We start from the raw sequence: 18,846 nt of genomic DNA, 5'->3' as shown, positions 1-18,846 counted from the left end.
AACCAATGTTCTCTTCATCAGGCCTGTGACTCTGCACTGGGACGACGGGGCTCTTCCACTCATCGTCACATGTTCCGACTCGGTCCGAGGAGGAAAGAAACGCATCACTATTAAATTGCTTTGAATTGGGCATTTTTGGAGGAAATACTTTTGCTTTCTGCTGTACAGAATGTTATTTTCATGGTTAACTAGGTGCTTCGAGAACAGTTGCTGTAAACTAACAACGATCCTACCGTTTTCTATACCACTTTACCCTGTTCAGGGTCACATGATGATGGAGCTGATCCCAACTAGCAATGGGTGAAAGCAAGTAGATGGGTTGCCAGTCCATCACTGGGAACACACAACTCGACTAGTTACCTCACAGGTATTATTTGGACCTGTAAGGACACTGGAGTAGATCCATACTGTTCAACTGATTGATCTGAAGGATAAGGAAACGGATATATATAGACAAACTGAGCCACTTTTTCCAAAAAAATTTTTTTTTAATACCATTGAAATAAACAGTTTGGATGACAGTAATAGCAAAATGTATGTTTAGTAAACTAGGTTATTCTAGCCTTAGTGTATTCACTGAACCTCATAGCCTGATTGCTGTGTTTATATGAGATGAGTATATGAAATCATACAAATTCATTATGTTTTGAGATTATTATTATTATGCTTATTACGGTATTATTGGATGTTTGAGACATTTTAAATTTGGGATGTCAATTTCAATTTCAAGATTATCTCAAATGAGCTCAATCGTTGATACATCAATACATTTTTCTCATGATCGCATGCCACTAAACTGCACAGTTATGCTGCAAACTCGACCATCTGCTTGCTGGACTCTTCTTTTCCATTCTATCCAAAAACCAAAATGTATAATCAGTGGTGCTGTGGTATTTGTGGTATTTGGCTTTCTTACTAAATCATGACGTTTCTGTCTGTAGATGCTCATCAAATAGTGGCCAGTTGAGTATTTGCAGTTGTGACCTAAGATAATAATGGAGATGACATTAGTTCTACATTCATGTGCCAGTAAACGACGGCAAAAATGGAGTAGGAGATTTCAATAAAGCACAAGCAGTTAAACTCACCCTGAATATAGTAACAGAATTATGACATCTTTTTTCCCTCATCCAGTGGTATTTCTATACCTCAATGGAGGCAATTCTATGGATCAAACTAAAGCTTAAAATCTATCATCTGACAAAACTGTATTAATTGTTTCACTTCTATGTAGCATATTCATAATAATACCCATCAGTACAACATGAAACTGCAAAGAAATGGTCTCAGCAAACTGAAGCTAATAATGGGCTGAATAAACAGTTGAGCGTGATCGTTTTCACTCCGAACAAAGGTTGATCTTTTGGTTTTGGTTTTTCAGCGTTTTTTGTTTTTTGTTTTTTGTTTTTTGTTTTTTTGTTTTCTTTTTTATATTCAACTATCCAGACTGGAGCCTTTCACATCATTCTTCAGTTGGCACTGAGTGTAAGTGAGGGTACAACCTGATAAAGTCTGTTGCTTATCGTAGGGGGTAACACACGGATACAGTCACCTAAATAAACATTCATACCTAAGAGAGATTTGGTCACAGGTTCACACAGCAAATATGTATTGAGATAGTGGGAGAAAATACAGCAAAGAATACGTCTCAGGGAAAACATGCAATCTTGATAGGAAGTGATCCTGGTCCAGATTTTAAACTGAACTTCTCCATAGTCTAGTACCAATGCTACTGATCGCTTAACTTTCATGCTATCTCTTGTTCCTTTTTTCAGGTTAACTGACATCCAATGTGTCTTCACTGTAACTGATGGTGTTGACATGTGCACATTTCTGTAGTTTCACCGGATCTGTCTTTGGTTGTTGTTTTTGTGCGAGCGTGTGCATGCGGCAGGGACGTGGCTCTCAGCTGGTCAGGCTGGGTGAGAAGAGAAGGAATTCAGCTTCTTCCTGCAGTCTGTAATTTGCTGTCATCAAATCAGTGAGAAAAACAGCAACACTAAGAGTGTCTGTGTGTCTGAGTAAGGCGGACTTCATGGAGACAGTCATGTGAAGAAATTTGAAACGGGGAAAAAAAGGAGGTGAGAAAAAACTGAAATGAAGTGAAGGGAGCTGATGAGGCAAGATGAAGTAAAAGAGGAAGGGATCCAGAAAAAAAATTAAACAAACGAAGTCGTGACGGGGATAGGTCAAAAGTTCAGTCACATTCAGTAAATTACAGTTCGTAATCTAATTACTTTTGACACTTTCTACAGTTTGGTGTCACCATTTTTTCCAACTTCATTGGTTTTTCACAGTAAAAAGTCCTGTTTTAGTCAGAAAAGCACCACTATTAACACTCAGATGTGTTTCTTCCTACTTATTTTTCTATGGTTTTGATTTTGACTTTGATAATATTAATTGCTCTTTGGCTACATAGATCTGTTATCCAATAGTGCCAATTAAATTATAATGTTCCTGTAGACAGACATGGGAGAAAGCTTGAGGATTTAATGAGTCTGTACCTCTGAATTGGGGTATTGTCTTCATAAATATTTTCCCAGAATTGGTGATTAAAAGCAGGGAAAAAAATGAGAAAATGTGTAAAATGTCAGGGTGTGGTGTGGACAAAGTCGAGACTGGAATCTAACAAAAATGAATGGAATGAGAGTCTTTATCAAGTTTTCATTCTATGTAGTGTTGCAGCTGCATTAAGGATTTTGTCCATGTCGACACAGAATATGTTCTGATACAGTACTGATCAAGTTCATCAGTTGATTTTAATTTTGGACATGCTGGTGTGAAAACATTAAATTGGGTAAACTGCTTTTAGTTTTGTTCTTAGTCGTTCTTTTTTTTTTTTGCCATTTAACTTTATTATAAAGTCTTTCTGATGAACAAATGTGCTTCCAGCATAAAATGCTTGAAATGTTTTTCATCTCTTCCAATAGTCTCACACAATCAGTCACAGTCTTATATTAGCACAACAGTTATGATGGACTGCTATATGACGAGGTTGTCCGACATTGGGACCAATCTCTACATCAGTGTATTGCCCAAGAACACGTGGACAAACAGGGATGGGCTTCAACAGACCGTTGTTGGGATCACAAGAAACAGCTGTCAACATAGTAGCCTGTAAATTGGAGGTTCCCAGAAACCAAACAGAGCTCAAGTTCCTGCTTTGAAAAGGTCCAGAACTGTGACTTCTAACTTGTTGCATGTACAGCATGTGCCTGCATGTCATCAAATATTTGATTATGATGAAAATATCGCACCTATGAATGTGTGCGCCAAAAATAATGTCACCTCAAAGCTGAACCCCAAAACATATGTGCTTGTTTTGTGTCGTGATAAATGATTTATTTCAACTGTGCAGAGAAATCTTAAATCTAGACACACAAATGCCTGCAAGTAACAAAGAACACAAATTCAGATGAGTAATGTCACCAAAATGTAATGAATGGGAATGTCATGTATGAAATAAAAGTGAACATAGCAATAGCAACAAAAACTAACATTTTTGAACTCCATACAGGGGCTCAGACCAATAACAGAAACTTTGATCTCACCCGGGATTACATGTTGCCAAGTCTGTCTAATAAACAAAATACAAGAGACTTGTTTATAAGCTGTTTGTTTGGAAGCAAAACTCTGTAGTACTTATTTTTGGTTTTGAGGAGACCACATCTTTGAGAGGCTTTTTGCACAGCTTGTGTCTTCCAGGTTGACTGAGCTGCAGTGTCGTGATTACTGCAGTCTGACCTTGGACATAAGCTGACTGAAACTGTGACGAGAAACAGAACTGACTGATAAAAAACAAAACAAAAAAAAAAAGAAAAAACACTGAGCAGAAACTGTTATCAGTCCGAGGAGAAACTTTTTTCCGCCTGAGGTCATCTTGTATTCTATTTCATAAATCATCCACAGCAGTTTCAGTCTGATTGGTGATAATTGGTCGCCTGTTTGTTTTATCTTGGGGGATTTTTCTGTGACAGTAAAGTGTGTGTGTGTGTGTGTGTGTGTGTGTGTGTGTGTGTGTGTGTGTGTGTGTGTGTGTGTGTGTGTGTGTGTGTGTGTGTGTGTGTGTGTGTGTGTGTGTGTGTGTGTGTGTGTGTGTGTGTGTGTGTGTGTGTGTGTGTGTGTGTGTGTGTGTGTGTGTGTGTGTGTGTGTGTGTGTGTGTGTTCAGCAGTCAGTCAGTCAGTCGGCAGGACGACTGGCATGTTTCAACAGCATGTGTGAGGAATGTGCTTTAGGCTGCTGGGAAGCACATGTGTGTGTTGTGAGAGTGTGTGTATGTTTGAAACAAAATTAATGACTCCAGGTGAGGTGACTGTGATTTTCGTTGAAGACTGTTTTTATATTTCAGAGAGCATATTTGCAATATTGTGGCGCATGCAACGCTCTTGAGAATCCTCTGCAGATTTCCGGTGTACAATGAACACTGTGTTTAACAAATTAATAGAAAACCGACATGAAAATGCTTTAAATTGGACAGCAAGGTGTTGAGACACTACAAGCCTGCAGGGCGGCTTCAGTGTCGACAACAGGACTCCGCTGGCAGGATGAACGCCAACTTCACTGAAATGATTCTCTTCTTTATGGTTTTGTGACTTTCAATATGATTCAACATCATTTTCACCAACACCAAATCATTGAAGGCCATAACTGGACGTATCTTCACATTTTCTTCCTCTAATCAGTGGACAGTGTGTCTCTGTACTGTGACGGTAGCTGGTTTCCATAATCATGTTCTCGCTGCCTAATAGTCCTGGTGTTACTCCTTCACAGGGCTGTGTGGAGCAGAGGAGGAAACCAGCCTGAGGTCCAGCTGCATGAGTTGCTCCCTGTGCTGCCGAGAGGTAAACATCTCTTCAATGCTGTTTCAGAGTTACAACCTGTCATATTTAGCTTAATATTTCCTTTCTTCCGTGTTCTTGCTTTCTTGTCCTCGTAAACTTCTCCACTTGCTGTGAAGAGTTCCTCCTAACTCGTAGCTATCCCTGCACCATAGGAAGCATTTTATAGTGCCCGAAGAAGAAGCCAGAAGCTCACTTACCTGAGACAGTCTCTGTTTTTAAATAGATCAACGTTACGCCATAAGGATACACAGATCGAATGTCTTCTGAGGCACAATGGCAGCAAGTCTCTTTTGTGTGCAGCATCTCCAATTTTTAGTTGAGCTGAATGATATGTCTTCACTTGATTGTTGCTGACTTTGTTCTGAGGTGTTTTCCAATGAGCTCACCGTGCGACATGTGAATGTCGTCAGTCCACACGTCGTTCAACTCCTCTGAGGAGGAAAAGGACAACCTGAGATGCATGTAATGGAACCTCTATCTGTGGCTGTTGGGGATTTGTCCTCTTTATAGAAATCAGTCACAGGCCACCCAGTCACATGTGTTGATGAGCCTTTCCTCAGGCCTCTCTGCTCTTGGAGAGTAACTTCAATAAAGAAGCATTTATGTGTGCCACTAACATGAGAGCAAGGAGACCCTCAGGCAGTTTTGATGCTATTAAAAGCCATTTGTTGTTTTGAACAGCTGTCTCCTGTGTGCCCATCTTCAAGAAAGATTTTGTACATTTGATGCTCTGAGAAACACTGAAACACACAAGACACAGTTCACCAACTTAGTAATTCTAGACTTGATGTGCTTTAGTAGCTTACAGTGTTTTTCCCCCCGTTAGTCAAAGAAAGGTTGTTGACAAATGCATTTGTGTCACTGTTTTTCTTCAGCCAGGCGTTGATTTGAAGCTGTGTGAGTGCTGGAACATTTGAAAATGACTCAGTCAGTGCAAGTTAACCCAAAGTTGTCAGGTAAGAACCTTGAGAGAGACGTCACTGTTGTATGTCCGTATGCGTACATATTTTTAACATGATCTACTGCTGTCATAAATACTACCAAAACACACACACTTACCCTGTGATTTCCACCTCTGGTCATAAATCATGCACTTTGTTTCAACATGCAGTTAGCAGGGTTGTCATATTTATCTCACTGTAACAATTAGATGGTCTCAGGATATTTCTCTATGTTTTGCTTACCGTGTAAATGCCCAGATATTTAACCTGATGTCAGCACATCATGACTTTTTTCCAACTGTTTATTTGTACTTACAGTAATATAGTTTAATTTGATAAAGTAGATGTCTATAAGTATATTTTTTTAAAGATTCTTTGGATCAAACATGTGTTCTCTTGTCTTAAAGCTGAACGGTGGTATTCAAGTAGCAACCCAAGGGATTTTTGTCTGTTTCATGTTGGCTGTTTCACTCACTAAAAGTCATTACAGTCGTGCATGTAGGGCATGAAAAATGCCAAATATTTAATAATTTCTGCCCAAGTAGGAAATCCAGTTCATTTGTTCGAGGACCAATATTTAGACAATGAAGTTTTAGATACCGAGTGATAATGAATGTTTTCATTTTTGCTTGAAAATAAATCCCAAGTACATTTTAAGGTGTGAGAAATGCCTTGCTCAATGAACTTTCTTTTTTCCATCAGACCTCGGCTCTCCATTCCATTACCCCGGCCAGGAGGAAGCTGACCAACCAGGATCTTATTCTGTCCAGACACCTTACGGCTTCCAGCTTGATCTTGACTTTCTTAAATATGTGGAAGAGATAGAGAGTGGGCACAACCTCCGTCGGGCCCCTGTAGGCTCCCGGCGTTCTGGACGGGGGCTTAAACTTTCCCAGAGGAGTGGAGGCGGGCGCACCAGCGGTTGGACATCGACTGAGTCACTTGCATCGCCAGCGAGTGAAGATGGCCGAGCTCCTCCGCCGCCACCGCCACGAAACCGCCTTGGGTCAGCACCCTGCGAAGTGCTTTCTCTTTCCCCCGTGACCCTTGTCAACGTCCCTCCACTCTCTGCAGGGGTAAAAGTTCCACCACCGCCACCATTACGCAATCCAAGAGTTGAGCGAACTCTTCTGGAAACTAGCCGTCGGCTTCAGCAGGAACAAACCCACCAGCATCAGAATGGAGGGCGCTTTCACCTTGCAGACCCTCCCAAACAGCTCTTACCGTCTCCATCCACACAGGCTTTTCCCAGTAGTTGGAGTAAACCCAGTCCTCAGACCTCTGGGCGCAGTACTCCAGCTGCGGGCACCGCAGTAACCCCAATCCCACCGAGCCAGCTGCAGACAGTTAGAGAGCAGATGGCTACGGCCTTGAAGCAGCTCAAAGAAATGGAGGAGAGAGTAAAGGGTGTTCCTGCCCTTGAGAAAGAGGTGGCAAAGCTTCGAGCAGAGAAAGACATGCTTCTGTTAGCCCTACAGGAAAAGAAAGTAGCCCTGGAGGCTGCACAGCAGAAGCAACAATCCACAGAGTCATCGACTCAAACCACAGAGACCCAAACTGTCCCCAGTCGGGGCCTTGGAAAGTCTGTTGAGCTGAAAAAGCCGTCTGATGGAACTGAAGAAAAAGCGCCAGATCAGTCCACTAAAGTTGTAGCAAATGCTCCAGATAAAGTAGTTATTCAGAGGAAGTCGGTGGCTGTTGGTGACAATGTGCCAATGAACTCTGTTGTTTTCTACCATAGCCAAGGTGTAAAAGATGCCTCTGAGGGAACAGCGGTTATTGTTAGTGAAAAATGTATGGGAACAGACGGTCCACTGGTTAAAGAGGAAGGAGTACAAGCTACAGTTGAGACAGACGAAGCAGAGGTGTGGGTCATGGAGTCTCTTCTTGGGTTGACTACTGAGGCACAGAGAGAAATAGATACCTTACAGGACACCATCAAATTCCAGCAGGAGACCATTGCAGCTCTTGAGGATCGATTGAGTACTGCTGACACAGATTTGGGGGTCCTTAAAGACCAGATGAAGGAGAAAACCTGTAAAGTCACATTCGAAAAGGGGGTTCTTGCCAAACCAGATATGGCCAATGCTCAAATAGATACCATGACTTCCTCGTCAAAGCATGCTGCAGTAATGTGTTGTCCAGAGGTGGTTCATGCATGCGTAGGTGAAAACTTATCAGCCGATCAAGTTGATCAAAGCACCCAAACTGAAGCTGAAGCAACACCGACTCAGGCTGCTCATGTTACGACGGTGAGCACCGGGTGCCAATGTGAGAATGTGTGTGATGAGAAAACCGAGGAGCAGAAAGTGACTGGGCCAAAGAGGAGGCAGCTGACCATCGCCGAGTACAAAGTTTCACCAGAAGAAGAAGTCGTCGGAACGGTCGAGAAAAAAGATGCAGACCAAAGAGATGCGGCTGCGGTCAGCAACTCCAGGACTGGTGTGTATTGTGTGATTTCACTGTGATGCGCAGCTGATGAACTGACATTTTTGCCATCATGTCCTGTGTGGGAGGTACGTGGCTCTGCACTGTACTTTGACCTATTTATCTGGCTGCAGGTATGCTGAAATCAATCATGAAGCGGAAGGATGGGAGTAACTCTGGTGAGAATCGCACCTCTGGCAAGAAGAGCCTGCAGTTTGTTGGTATTCTAAATGGAGGGTGAGTACTGGTAACATGAAACGTAATTTTATTTTTTACCACAGCAAAAATAAAGTAAAGGAGACAGATAGTCTAGAGATTGGACTTCCCTCTTTGACCTTGTCAGTGTTTGTGAAACACAAAACCAAAACTTCCCTCCCCAGAGCCAACTGTGTAAAATGGCAAACTTAGTCAATGTTTGTTACCTCCAGGTATGAATCTACATCAAGTGAAGAAGAAGAAGATGGAGAGGAGGAGGATGAAGATGGGAGTTCTTCGGGAGAAAGTGGGGACGGCGAGTGTTTGGACAGCACAGAGGAGGATGAAGCAGCTTTGGACGAGGAAACATCGGAGGAGGAGCGAAATGTCAACCTGGATGAAAGTGACACTGATGAGGAAACGCTGAGAGATGCAAACTTTTCATCTGATGCTGTAAAAGAAAAGTAGGGGCTTTTTTTGTTTGTTCAAGGCCACAGAACTGAACCAATACTAGTTGTCTCATTCAAATGTCGGCCTGCAAAAGTTAAACGTTTCGTTAGACGGTTTCATTTTGTAAATATACATGTACAAACTCCCTAAAATACAACTGTTAGACGTGTTCCATGTTTGTGTGTGTTGTAGGTTTGAACTGAGCTCAAAAATGCGTGAAGCTTGTCTCATTTTGAAGAACCACCTGAACGATGACATCCAAACACTGAAAAGTAAAGAGGTGGTACGTCTCTGCATTCATCTTTAAGTCATTGTATCAGTAGCTGACTTAATAAACTAGATCAGTTCACGAGAGTGATGCAAAGTTAATTCTCCATCGTTCATTATATCAAGTCCAAACTGTTGAAAGTCATAGGACTGCACTTCATACAGGGATAGTGATATTTTTTCCACCACCAAACAATGACTGCAAACATTATCCGATTATTCCAAGAACATGGGAGGAATCATTCAGTGAAAAAGAACAGGATGCAAGCATTACACATTTAAAAGGTCTTTCTTTAATATTTATGGTAGTTGCATTTCACAGACGTTGAGCTCGCACTTTTTGCCTTTTGTGTCCTGTGCTAATTGACGGGATCCCTTCCCTCCCTCACCTCTAGCTCTCCAGCACACACACTGTTCAGCTCGAGTGGTTTCGCATTTCCAGTGCCAAGATGGCTCAACCATCACGGGTCTCGGACTACCTGATGGCTTTCTCTGAGATCTCGGCGATGCTGCTGCAGCATGTAGTCAACATGACGGATGGCAATGGCAATACTGGTCTCCACTACAGCGTCTCCCACTCCAACTTTGGTGTGGTTGGTCTGCTGCTCGACACAGGTGAGGGGACGGCAAAGCTCTCAGTCAGATGTTACCATGCAAGGTGGACAAAACGGTACAGGTTCATGTTCTCGGACGACTTTACTTGCTGTTTCATGCTGACAAGTAAGCATTGAATCATTGAATCAAGCATTGAATCAAGGCTTGGTAAGAATTACAAAAGCCAACCCAAGTGGTCCATGTGTACCCAGAGAACATAAACAATGAACTAAAGCCTCCATTTCCCAGTGAGTGGAGCAGCGCCTTTCATTTTCACTTCTTATCAGATGAGGAACATTCCAGAAAACCTAAGTTTTAAGTCACTGCTCTCATTTCCTACAGAGATGGACAATAAGCAAAAATTGTTGGTTTCTTTATTTGCATTCATTTAAATCACGGCTTGGCAATTGTGATTTTATTTTTAATTATTATGACTGGCATATACTGGGAGGAACACATCACCATTTAAAATATGTGATGTATGTCTTACATGGATTTATGTGCGGTGACTAACCATTTCTTATGGGCTGACACACGTGAAAGTATCTACATCAAGATAACGCATTTACTGTGTGTTGAAAAAGCCTTGTTTTGTTTTTCTACAGGTGTGTGTTCTGTGGATAAGCAGAACAAAGCAGGATACACAGCCATCATGTTGGCTGCTCTTTCAACTGTAAAGGCAGAGGAGGACATGGCGGTGGTCAAGAAGCTCTTTAGTCAGGGCAACGTCAACGCTAAGGCCAGTCAGGCAAGTTATCAGCAGTGCGTTTTATTTTTCAAAATGCCTTTGGGCTTGGTAAGTATGAGCTTATGAAAAATGGATCTGAAACCTGCGACAGTCATTTTGTTTGTGTTGTAATCAAAGTTTAGACTTCAAACTCTTTATGGATGCAAATTGTTTGTGGCGCTTGAGACCAACTTTTAAATACGAAATTTGTTTTCATGACAAGAAAAAAAACAAAATACCACACAACGTGAAGTCTGTTCCACATGACTGAAACATTTGAAAAACTGAGGTCAACTGATCTTTATTTTGGTAACTTTGTGAGAATAACATTGTAATAGTGTAATTTATTCACTAAATACAAACTTGGTGTCACTGTTTTCCCTGCTCGTTTGACAAAGAATTGTATAATATGTAATACTAAAAACATTTCTGAGTGAACTACTTCATCTGCTACTGTCTTTACCAACTATCCTTTCTATATCAATATCTGCTCAGTGGAGAGAATGAAGTCTTTATTGCTTGTCTTCATAGAAAATGACCCTCTGAAATAAACATTTATTTTGTGGTTTGACCTTGAGAGACTTTAAAAATTTTTAACTGTTGGTTAGATTAGGCATATGTGAGTCAGAGGTGTGTCATTCATGAGAATCTGTTGACTTTTAATTAGATTTATATCTTTGGTTGATCTAATCAGGTGGTGCAGCGTATGGGTTTGGACCGAGCGCCTGACGCGCTCTCACACTGCCAAGTCATAGGACTGCAGTTATAGCATCAGTGTCTATAAACACAATTACTGGTGCTTGTTATTGTTGCTGCAGGGAATAAAACATGAGGCATTCAATCCAATTCTAGAGTCAGGAATTTAAGTCATACTGTTTTCTGCCGTGTTTTCACTTTAGTTTTTGGACCAAGTTTTGTAGCTAAGTGGTTAATTAACGTGTCCTTGTTCGACTTTTTCTTTTTAATTTAGCCCCATTTTAATGTACTACATTTGTTTGTCATTCATTCTATTTATTTAAGTCTGTTATGCAAGTCACTTAATAAGTCACTTTTTCTTCCTGCATTCATGATCATCCAAAGCAAAATGAACAGCAGTGTCTTGTGATCGGCTTACTGCCTCTTAGTGAGTAAATGTGGGAGTGATTTCTAATTTGTAAAAGATGGCCAAAAGGACATTGCTTTGAGGAAACAGCAGTGTGAAAGGCCAGAGAAGCAGGCTCATTATAGGAAGACCCCCCCCACAACTGATATATAGACATAGATTTAGTAAACAAGTGGCTGCTTCTTTTTGAAATGTTCAAGAAATTAATTCAAAATGTCAGAGGAGATCTGCCAAACCTGTATTGGCGTAGAATAGAAGTAAGGCTTAGAAAAAGACAAGCTAAGAAGCTAAGAAAAAAACAAATCTAAGTAGTAAATGCACTTCAGGAAGAACATACAATAAAAAAAATCTAATAAAATTTTGTGTACATGTGTTTTACTCTGCAGGCTGGACAGACGGCGCTGATGTTAGCTGTGAGTCACGGACGGCAGGAGATGGTGCGGGCACTGCTGGAGTGCGGCGCCGACGTCAATGTGCAGGACGATGAAGGATCCACGGCTCTGATGTGTGCCAGCGAGCATGGTCGAGCTGAGATCGTCAAACTGCTCCTGGAGCAGCCTGGGTGTGACATATCCATTGTGGATAATGTAAGGCTTATTACAGTTTGCACCATTTAAAAAAAAAAAAAAAAAAAATCCTGAGTTACTCAGCTTCATTGACTTAAACAAACAGTTCACCTCACTTTAAGGCTCATGGTAAGACCGATTCCTGGATGTGAGGGGTTTGTTGTCTGGTATTCAGCTCAACCTGAACTCAGGAAACTGCTCCTCATGGGAAATTCCCTCATGCAGTTTCTCTTTTTCTCACCTTTCCCACACAGACCAATAGCTTGAGTTCTGATAAGTCTCATCTGGCTTTGCTTCAAATCAACGCTTTAGAGAGAGAAAACTGTCGGGTTGCTCATAAGCCACAACTGTTCTGTTCATAAAACACACATTTCATAGACGACACCCAGCTCAAGAGCTCAGTAAAACACATATTATTAACGGCCAGATAATTGATGATTAATTGCTCAAATGTATGCCTCAAAATATTTGCACTCCTTAAGTGTGTAATATCAGCAGATTACTGCCTTTATTTGCAAAAATGTCAATATGAGACAAACCGCTTCTCATTTTGTGCTCTATACATTGCAGCTTAAAGATTTTAAGTGATTTTACAGTGGCTTGGTCTGGATGCTTGAAGACGAGCCAGGCAGACAGATATTTAAGTGTTCACATCTGTGCCAGAATGAGGTGGCCATTTAGACAAGCAAGCTCTTGGACTGAGCTGCAATACAGCACAGCTGGACTGGGGGGATGGGGAATTTGGGAAAGCCCCCCTGCAACTGAATAAAACCGTAACTGCAAGGCCATGCAGTGTTTATACAGTCGTACAGTGCCTGTTTAACCAACTGTTTTTAATTTGATACCCTTCCAGATTTACACCACTCTATAAAATGCATCTTATGAGCAATTGTTTTAAACACCGAGGTTTAAAGTCATTGTATTTGTAGCCAGATTTGCAGAAGGAAATGTAAACGAGCAGCAGAATACAAATACAGTAGTATGCTCAGCCTTTCTGTAGTCCTCTCTGCTCTACTAAATTTCTGCTGAACCAAATGTTTTGGATTTCAGCCCTCACCACCCAGCCACAGTCGAAACCAGCTGCTTACACAAGCTGTGGGAAAGATTACAGAATGCGTTTTAGCATAGATTTCTAACATAACTTTCACTCAACACTGTACTGAAGCTTTTATTTGGACCGTGCTGATCACAATCCACCAACAGAGAAATGTGTACTCGCATATTCATCTGCCCTCCATCTTTGAATTATCCGTAGTTGATTTGCTAATCACAGACGCATAACAGCAACTCGACTGAAAGAGAAACTGCTTAACTACAGTGGACGTTACAACAACAGGAAAGAGAAACAACCGTGCATAATGACAGTCATGTGCTTCTTCTTCAACTGTAAAATGAAGCTTTCCGCTCTCATTAGGCACCCTCAACGTTTTCAGGGTCAATGGATTGACTTATACTCTGTGAACCTTCCTCTGTCTTTCCTTTGTTGTCTGCAGGACGGCAGCAACGCTCTGTCCATTGCACTCGAGGCGTCCCACAACGACACAGCTGTGCTGCTCTACGCCCATATGAACTACGCCAAGACCCAAACAGCCACGGTGAGTCCATTCCCCCACTACCACCAAAACCTTTCTAAAGATGTGTACATGCAGACACAATCAACTAACTGGAAACATACAGATAACGTTGTAAATGTGACATGATTTGAGAGTAAAGATTAGTGGGATTTTTTCTTTTTTTTTTTTTTAAAGAAAGAAATGAATAATAATTCCATACAACATAGATCATGTCTCGGTGCACTTTTCGCTTGGTTTATTTGCCTTACAAAAAAAAAAAAGTTACTTTTTGTTTTTTGGGGCCCTCATTTTGAATCTTCTGGTAGAAACGACATGCAAGCTTGCTGAACACTCACAACATAACTGTACAGTGAGCAATGTTTCTTGTATTTACTGTGGGTAGGATTAGCACTCCAACATTGAGTTTGGGTGTGGGGACACTCTGACCCAAGGTGCATTGCTGCCCCCATGAGGCATTACTCAGCTGTGGTATTTGTTTGAAATCATTAAACTCAACACCATGTTCAAACCACGTGTAATTATTGAATGTAGTGCCATATCATATACACACTCAATTTAAACATTATGCTGAAATGACCAATAATCAATAGTTTATTCAATTAATTTCTGGAATTGTGCAAATGTGTCTCTACATTAAAGAGTCTAATGACTCGAATGTCTTCAGCTGCTCATGATGTTAACTTGAACTCTTTAGTATTGAAGTAATTGATTTAATTCTTGGAATGTTGTCAGGAGAATTTCCTCGTAAAAAAAACTCAGGGCGACAGAATACACGGGAATCAGACTGAAGGGCGATTTAAGTTTACGTTTTTTTATTACATTATTCTTGCAAGAAGAGACAAAGTCACAGTACAAACTTGATTGTACAGGAGATTGTCTAACTGTGAAGATGGACAGTGCCTTATTAAAGGCTGAATTTTTTTGAGAGATCCACCTGTTTTCTGCAGTGTAGCCTCTCAAGGATACAAAAAGTAGCACAAAGGTTCCAAAAGTGCCGACACAGGCCATCCTTGAAACTTACACATTATCCTTTATTAGACAAAAACACGTTTTTCCTAACAAACATGAACACACATGGTGTTGAGGCCTGTTGGTCACATTCATTGTAGAGGCATTCCTTTTTAAACTTTTGGTTATGTCCTCATTATGCTGTACAGGGAAGTCCAAATGTCCCACGGAGCCCCACGAGCCAGCAGAACCCCAGGCCGGCAGACTGACTCCAGAACGGTTCCTCTCTGAGATGCGCAGCTCGGCCAGCATACTGGGATCTGGTTTATGAAAAGCTCCACTGGAATTTCTGTGAAAATAATAATGTATTTGTATATTACCATATGTCCTGCATATATAAGTGTTATTAATGAGAATATTATTTTTCAAAGAGTTGAAAACGGTTGTGTAAAATGAGCTGTTAAAAAGGAAGGGCTCCAGGATTTTAGAGAACACTTTACATTTATTCTATTTGCACATATTTTACTATTATAGATGACACATGAGTAGAACAAGATTGGCTTCAAAAGGTTTTTGGTTTTTTTAATCCAGGCAAGGCAGGTGTAATAAATAAAAAATATACCTGTGTACGGTATATTTCAAAATCAAAGCTCCACTTTAAACCCAATACATTTTTAAATTAAACTGGTAATGTCCTGGACAACACCTTTTTTTAGGACATCGTTGATACAACATGAACTTGTGTGCGTGAATTATCCTTGTTTTCTACCCCCCCCTTATTAACTGATATGTAAACCTCTTCATCTCCATAAGTTGTACCAACTGTCTGTACATTGTATGTTTTTAAAATATATATATATATAAATAAAGCATATTTACGTACAACTGGGTGGTTATTAACGTTTTATTAAAAAAGTTTCTCTGACGTAACGTTTGAGTTCAACATGTGCTGAACATTGGGACACGTAGTAGACACTGGAGCATTCACTGAAGGTTCTTAATACACTGGACAAGTACAGCTGTTTAAATGTAATGTCTGCTGTACAAATACAGAAAATAGAGGATGCTGTCCGACGACGCCACATCACCTGGCGAGCTCCAGTCGCAACAGTTCCTTTGCTATGTCAGTCTCTGCTGCTGAAAATACTTTTGTTTATGTCAAATCTGATTTATAATGTTTAACGAGCTGGTTTCATGTCAGAGCAAGCCTTTTAATGCAAGGTTAAGATTTCACTGACCCATTCAGCATGACTGCTTCAAAAAGCTGTGAGAATAATGCAACCACTCGGGATTAAACTGAAGTTAAATGCTTTTCTTTTTCCTTGTACTGGTTTTACCACTCAATTACCATGTCTTATTCTCCAATAAAATAAAAAAAAACAGGATAATAAACAAATGGAGTTTGTCAAAGATCTGCTGGTCACCGACTGTGTCGTCCAGGAGGAGTCTGACCAGCTGGCAGTTCAGATCCTCAGGAAACGTCTTTTGCTTTTTTTATTAATGTGAATCAATTAGTTGTCATTTTCTGCAGTTTTGATTCAGACAACCGAAGCACATTCAGCTTGTGTTGTCATGTTCAATGCCATGTTGTCAGAGAGAGTTTGTAAAAATACACATAGAAGATTGTTTCTTGACACGTCACTGCACCAGAAGGTTTTATTAGATGAGCTTTGTGTTGAGATGGTCGTCATTTTTGTTACTAATTGTATGGTTTTGTGAAAATAGATATTTTTATCAGGTATTCTCTGCATCACAACCTTCTCTAAAGTTTGAAGGTTATTATGGAACTTTTCTACTGGCCTGCTCAACTTAAGATAATATTTTGGCTGTATGTGGCCTCTGAACTAAAATGTGTTTTTAGACATCCCTGGATTATAAGAATTATGTACATGAGATGCCAAGTTGGGATCACCACACTAAAGCTTCAACACAGTAAGTGATGCATTGCTTATGCAGTGTGAGAAGAGGGGCGTTGTGGGCCCTTGTAGCAGAAACTGCTTGTAAAAGCAAAATACTATGAGTGTGTAGAGAACAGCAAAGTTATCCTGGTAGCCCTGGGACATTTAGTTCAGCCACGGCCTTTCTGAAAACCTGAGAAAGAAGACAGACTCCACAGATGACAGGAGCAGCCTTTCCCAAAGGTTAATATGGCCACAGCTATTCAGAAATACTTTAAATGGAGCTCAGTGTTGTTTTAGAGAAATTTGTCTTGTGGAAGCAGCGAGGGAAAGACACGCATCCGTTTTTGGTGCAAAAAATCCTGAAATGTGTACAACCCAGGCTGAATTGTTCAAAGAGGATCTGCCACAAAGCACTTCTTTATATTTGTTTCCCACAATCAATGAAAGCTATTATTGCAGTATTGCATTTATCATATACCCAGAGATGAAAACACATAGTCTCTTATTGGAACGTTGATAAATCTATTTCCAGCGGGGTCAGAAATAAAATCCATTCAAATGCCCAGTGTTGTTTTGCAGTTTCCTGGTGGAATTAATTATTTGTCAACCTGCCAATACAAATAGAGACAAATCTATTCAGCATTTAATGTGTAATGGGAAAGTGCTACATTAAGAGGAAATGTACATCCAATTTCTTCAGATATGCAGTTGTAGAGCTTCTGCTTCATGTCGTTGGAACAGTAAATTGAGTGACGGTCCCTCAGAGGAGAGAACTACAAAACAACTGCCTCATGCATGATCTTCCACAATGAAGTCAGACTCTGTGGCTGCATGTTGTGTATTAAAATAACCAGTAGATGGCGCCCCAGCCATCTAGTGGCTGGGTACCTGCTAGTTGGGTCACAACGTTTAATAAAAGTAAAATACAACAATTGGTCTCATTCATTATATTTGGAGGACTTGTGACACTGTTGGTTACTTTTAAATTACACAAATGTCCATGTGCAACAACAACTTGCATGAATATATTATAATTTCTTTGAATGTGTCTAAAATTCTGGCCAATTTGCTTTATTGATTATTAGAAAAGTTTCCCTCAAAATAGAAGTCAAATGTGGATTGGTTATGTTGAATTTTGTCAATATGTGCCGCATACAGAGCCATGATAAATAGTATGTCTGCATATATCAGATAGACTGCTAAGGGTACACAGGCTTTAGAGAAATAGAGGATATAATAAACAAAGGATGTTGGTCATAGAGATGTTTTGAGCTATCATTGAGGTCCAAGCAGCCAAAAGACAAAGAACTAAATATATGTTCAATTCTGTAAAGCATGCACGTCCTGTTATCATTATGTCCAACCTGGTCTGACACCTCCAATGGCCCTGTTTCTTCTCCCCTTTCCCCATCATGCACTCTTTCTCTTAACCATCTCAACTTTATTGACATTACAGGAATGGCTTATGATGCGCTGTCTGTTTCTCAGCTCAAATAAAGAGACTCTTTTAGGTCTCTTGACGCTATTATGGTGTTTTTAAGGTCTGATGGTTGTCTCAGTGTATCGCTTTTAAATCGCCCACAGGGGATAAACTTTCTTGAATCTGAAACCTTCAGTGTAGTAATATTGAGAAGATTATTTTGACTGCAATTTTTTGGTATTTTATTTTAAGCATCTGACTCAAATCAATGTTTCTAGTACAAATTGTTATCCTGCGCACTATACAAAAAATATATATTGATAGTCATTCACAGCTATAAAGGCAGGGTAAAACCTGGACAGGTCGCCAATCCATCCAAAGGCAGACACAGAGGAGCACTCACATTCACACTTATGGGTAGTTTAGAGTTATCAATCATCAATACGAGACTAGAGTATACTGCACAATTGTGTGTCCTATAATATCACGATACAACTGAATACAATTAACTTTGCGTAGTGTTGGGCCATTAAGGAAGCACTTGCGTCATCACTTCACCTTGTTATGTCTGAGTAATCGTTCATGTCTTCATCAAAAGTTCATGCAGCTCCAGGGTCACATGAGTCAAGATGCACAACAAGCAAAGAATTGATTTTGCATTGCAAAAGTTAAATTCATAAACTGTGACAAAGAACGCTAGCGATAGGATGATTGCCAACAGCCTCCAGGGAATACTCCATTAGAACAACAAAGAGGTAGTCATCAATTAACCGGTGTGACCAGTTCAGGAGGAATTAAGCAGCTGCGTCAACTGCAGACCTTCTTGTCAGGCTCGTGAGAGACTTTCTCAGACAGTCTGACCGCATTATTTTGGTTGCCAGACAAAATTGTT

At 40.5% G+C, this 18,846-nt stretch overlaps 1 protein-coding gene across 2 annotated transcripts in view; it reads left to right on the top strand.

Annotated features, from left to right (window-relative positions):
- kank3 (KN motif and ankyrin repeat domains 3) overlaps positions 1 to 15,506 on the top strand; it is a 28,034-nt gene extending 12,528 nt beyond the window's left edge. For both annotated transcript variants that reach the window (XM_080506193.1, XM_080506192.1), the window contains exons 2-12: positions 4,772 to 4,842; positions 5,718 to 5,798; positions 6,486 to 8,225; positions 8,345 to 8,447; positions 8,639 to 8,869; positions 9,048 to 9,138; positions 9,518 to 9,737; positions 10,322 to 10,464; positions 11,932 to 12,132; positions 13,605 to 13,706; positions 14,843 to 15,506. In XM_080506193.1, the coding sequence (XP_080362319.1) occupies positions 5,762 to 5,798; positions 6,486 to 8,225; positions 8,345 to 8,447; positions 8,639 to 8,869; positions 9,048 to 9,138; positions 9,518 to 9,737; positions 10,322 to 10,464; positions 11,932 to 12,132; positions 13,605 to 13,706; positions 14,843 to 14,902 (2,928 nt within the window). In that variant the 5' untranslated portion in view covers positions 4,772 to 4,842; positions 5,718 to 5,761 and the 3' untranslated portion in view covers positions 14,903 to 15,506. The remainder of the gene's footprint in view (positions 1 to 4,771; positions 4,843 to 5,717; positions 5,799 to 6,485; positions 8,226 to 8,344; positions 8,448 to 8,638; positions 8,870 to 9,047; positions 9,139 to 9,517; positions 9,738 to 10,321; positions 10,465 to 11,931; positions 12,133 to 13,604; positions 13,707 to 14,842) is intronic.
- The last annotated feature ends 3,340 nt before the right edge of the window (positions 15,507 to 18,846 follow it).

This window comes from Blennius ocellaris (genome assembly GCF_963422515.1).
Source record: "Blennius ocellaris genome assembly, chromosome: 12".
In the NCBI taxonomy this organism is placed as follows: domain Eukaryota; kingdom Metazoa; phylum Chordata; class Actinopteri; order Blenniiformes; family Blenniidae; genus Blennius; species Blennius ocellaris.
This window is presented reverse-complemented; position numbering and strand designations above follow the sequence as displayed.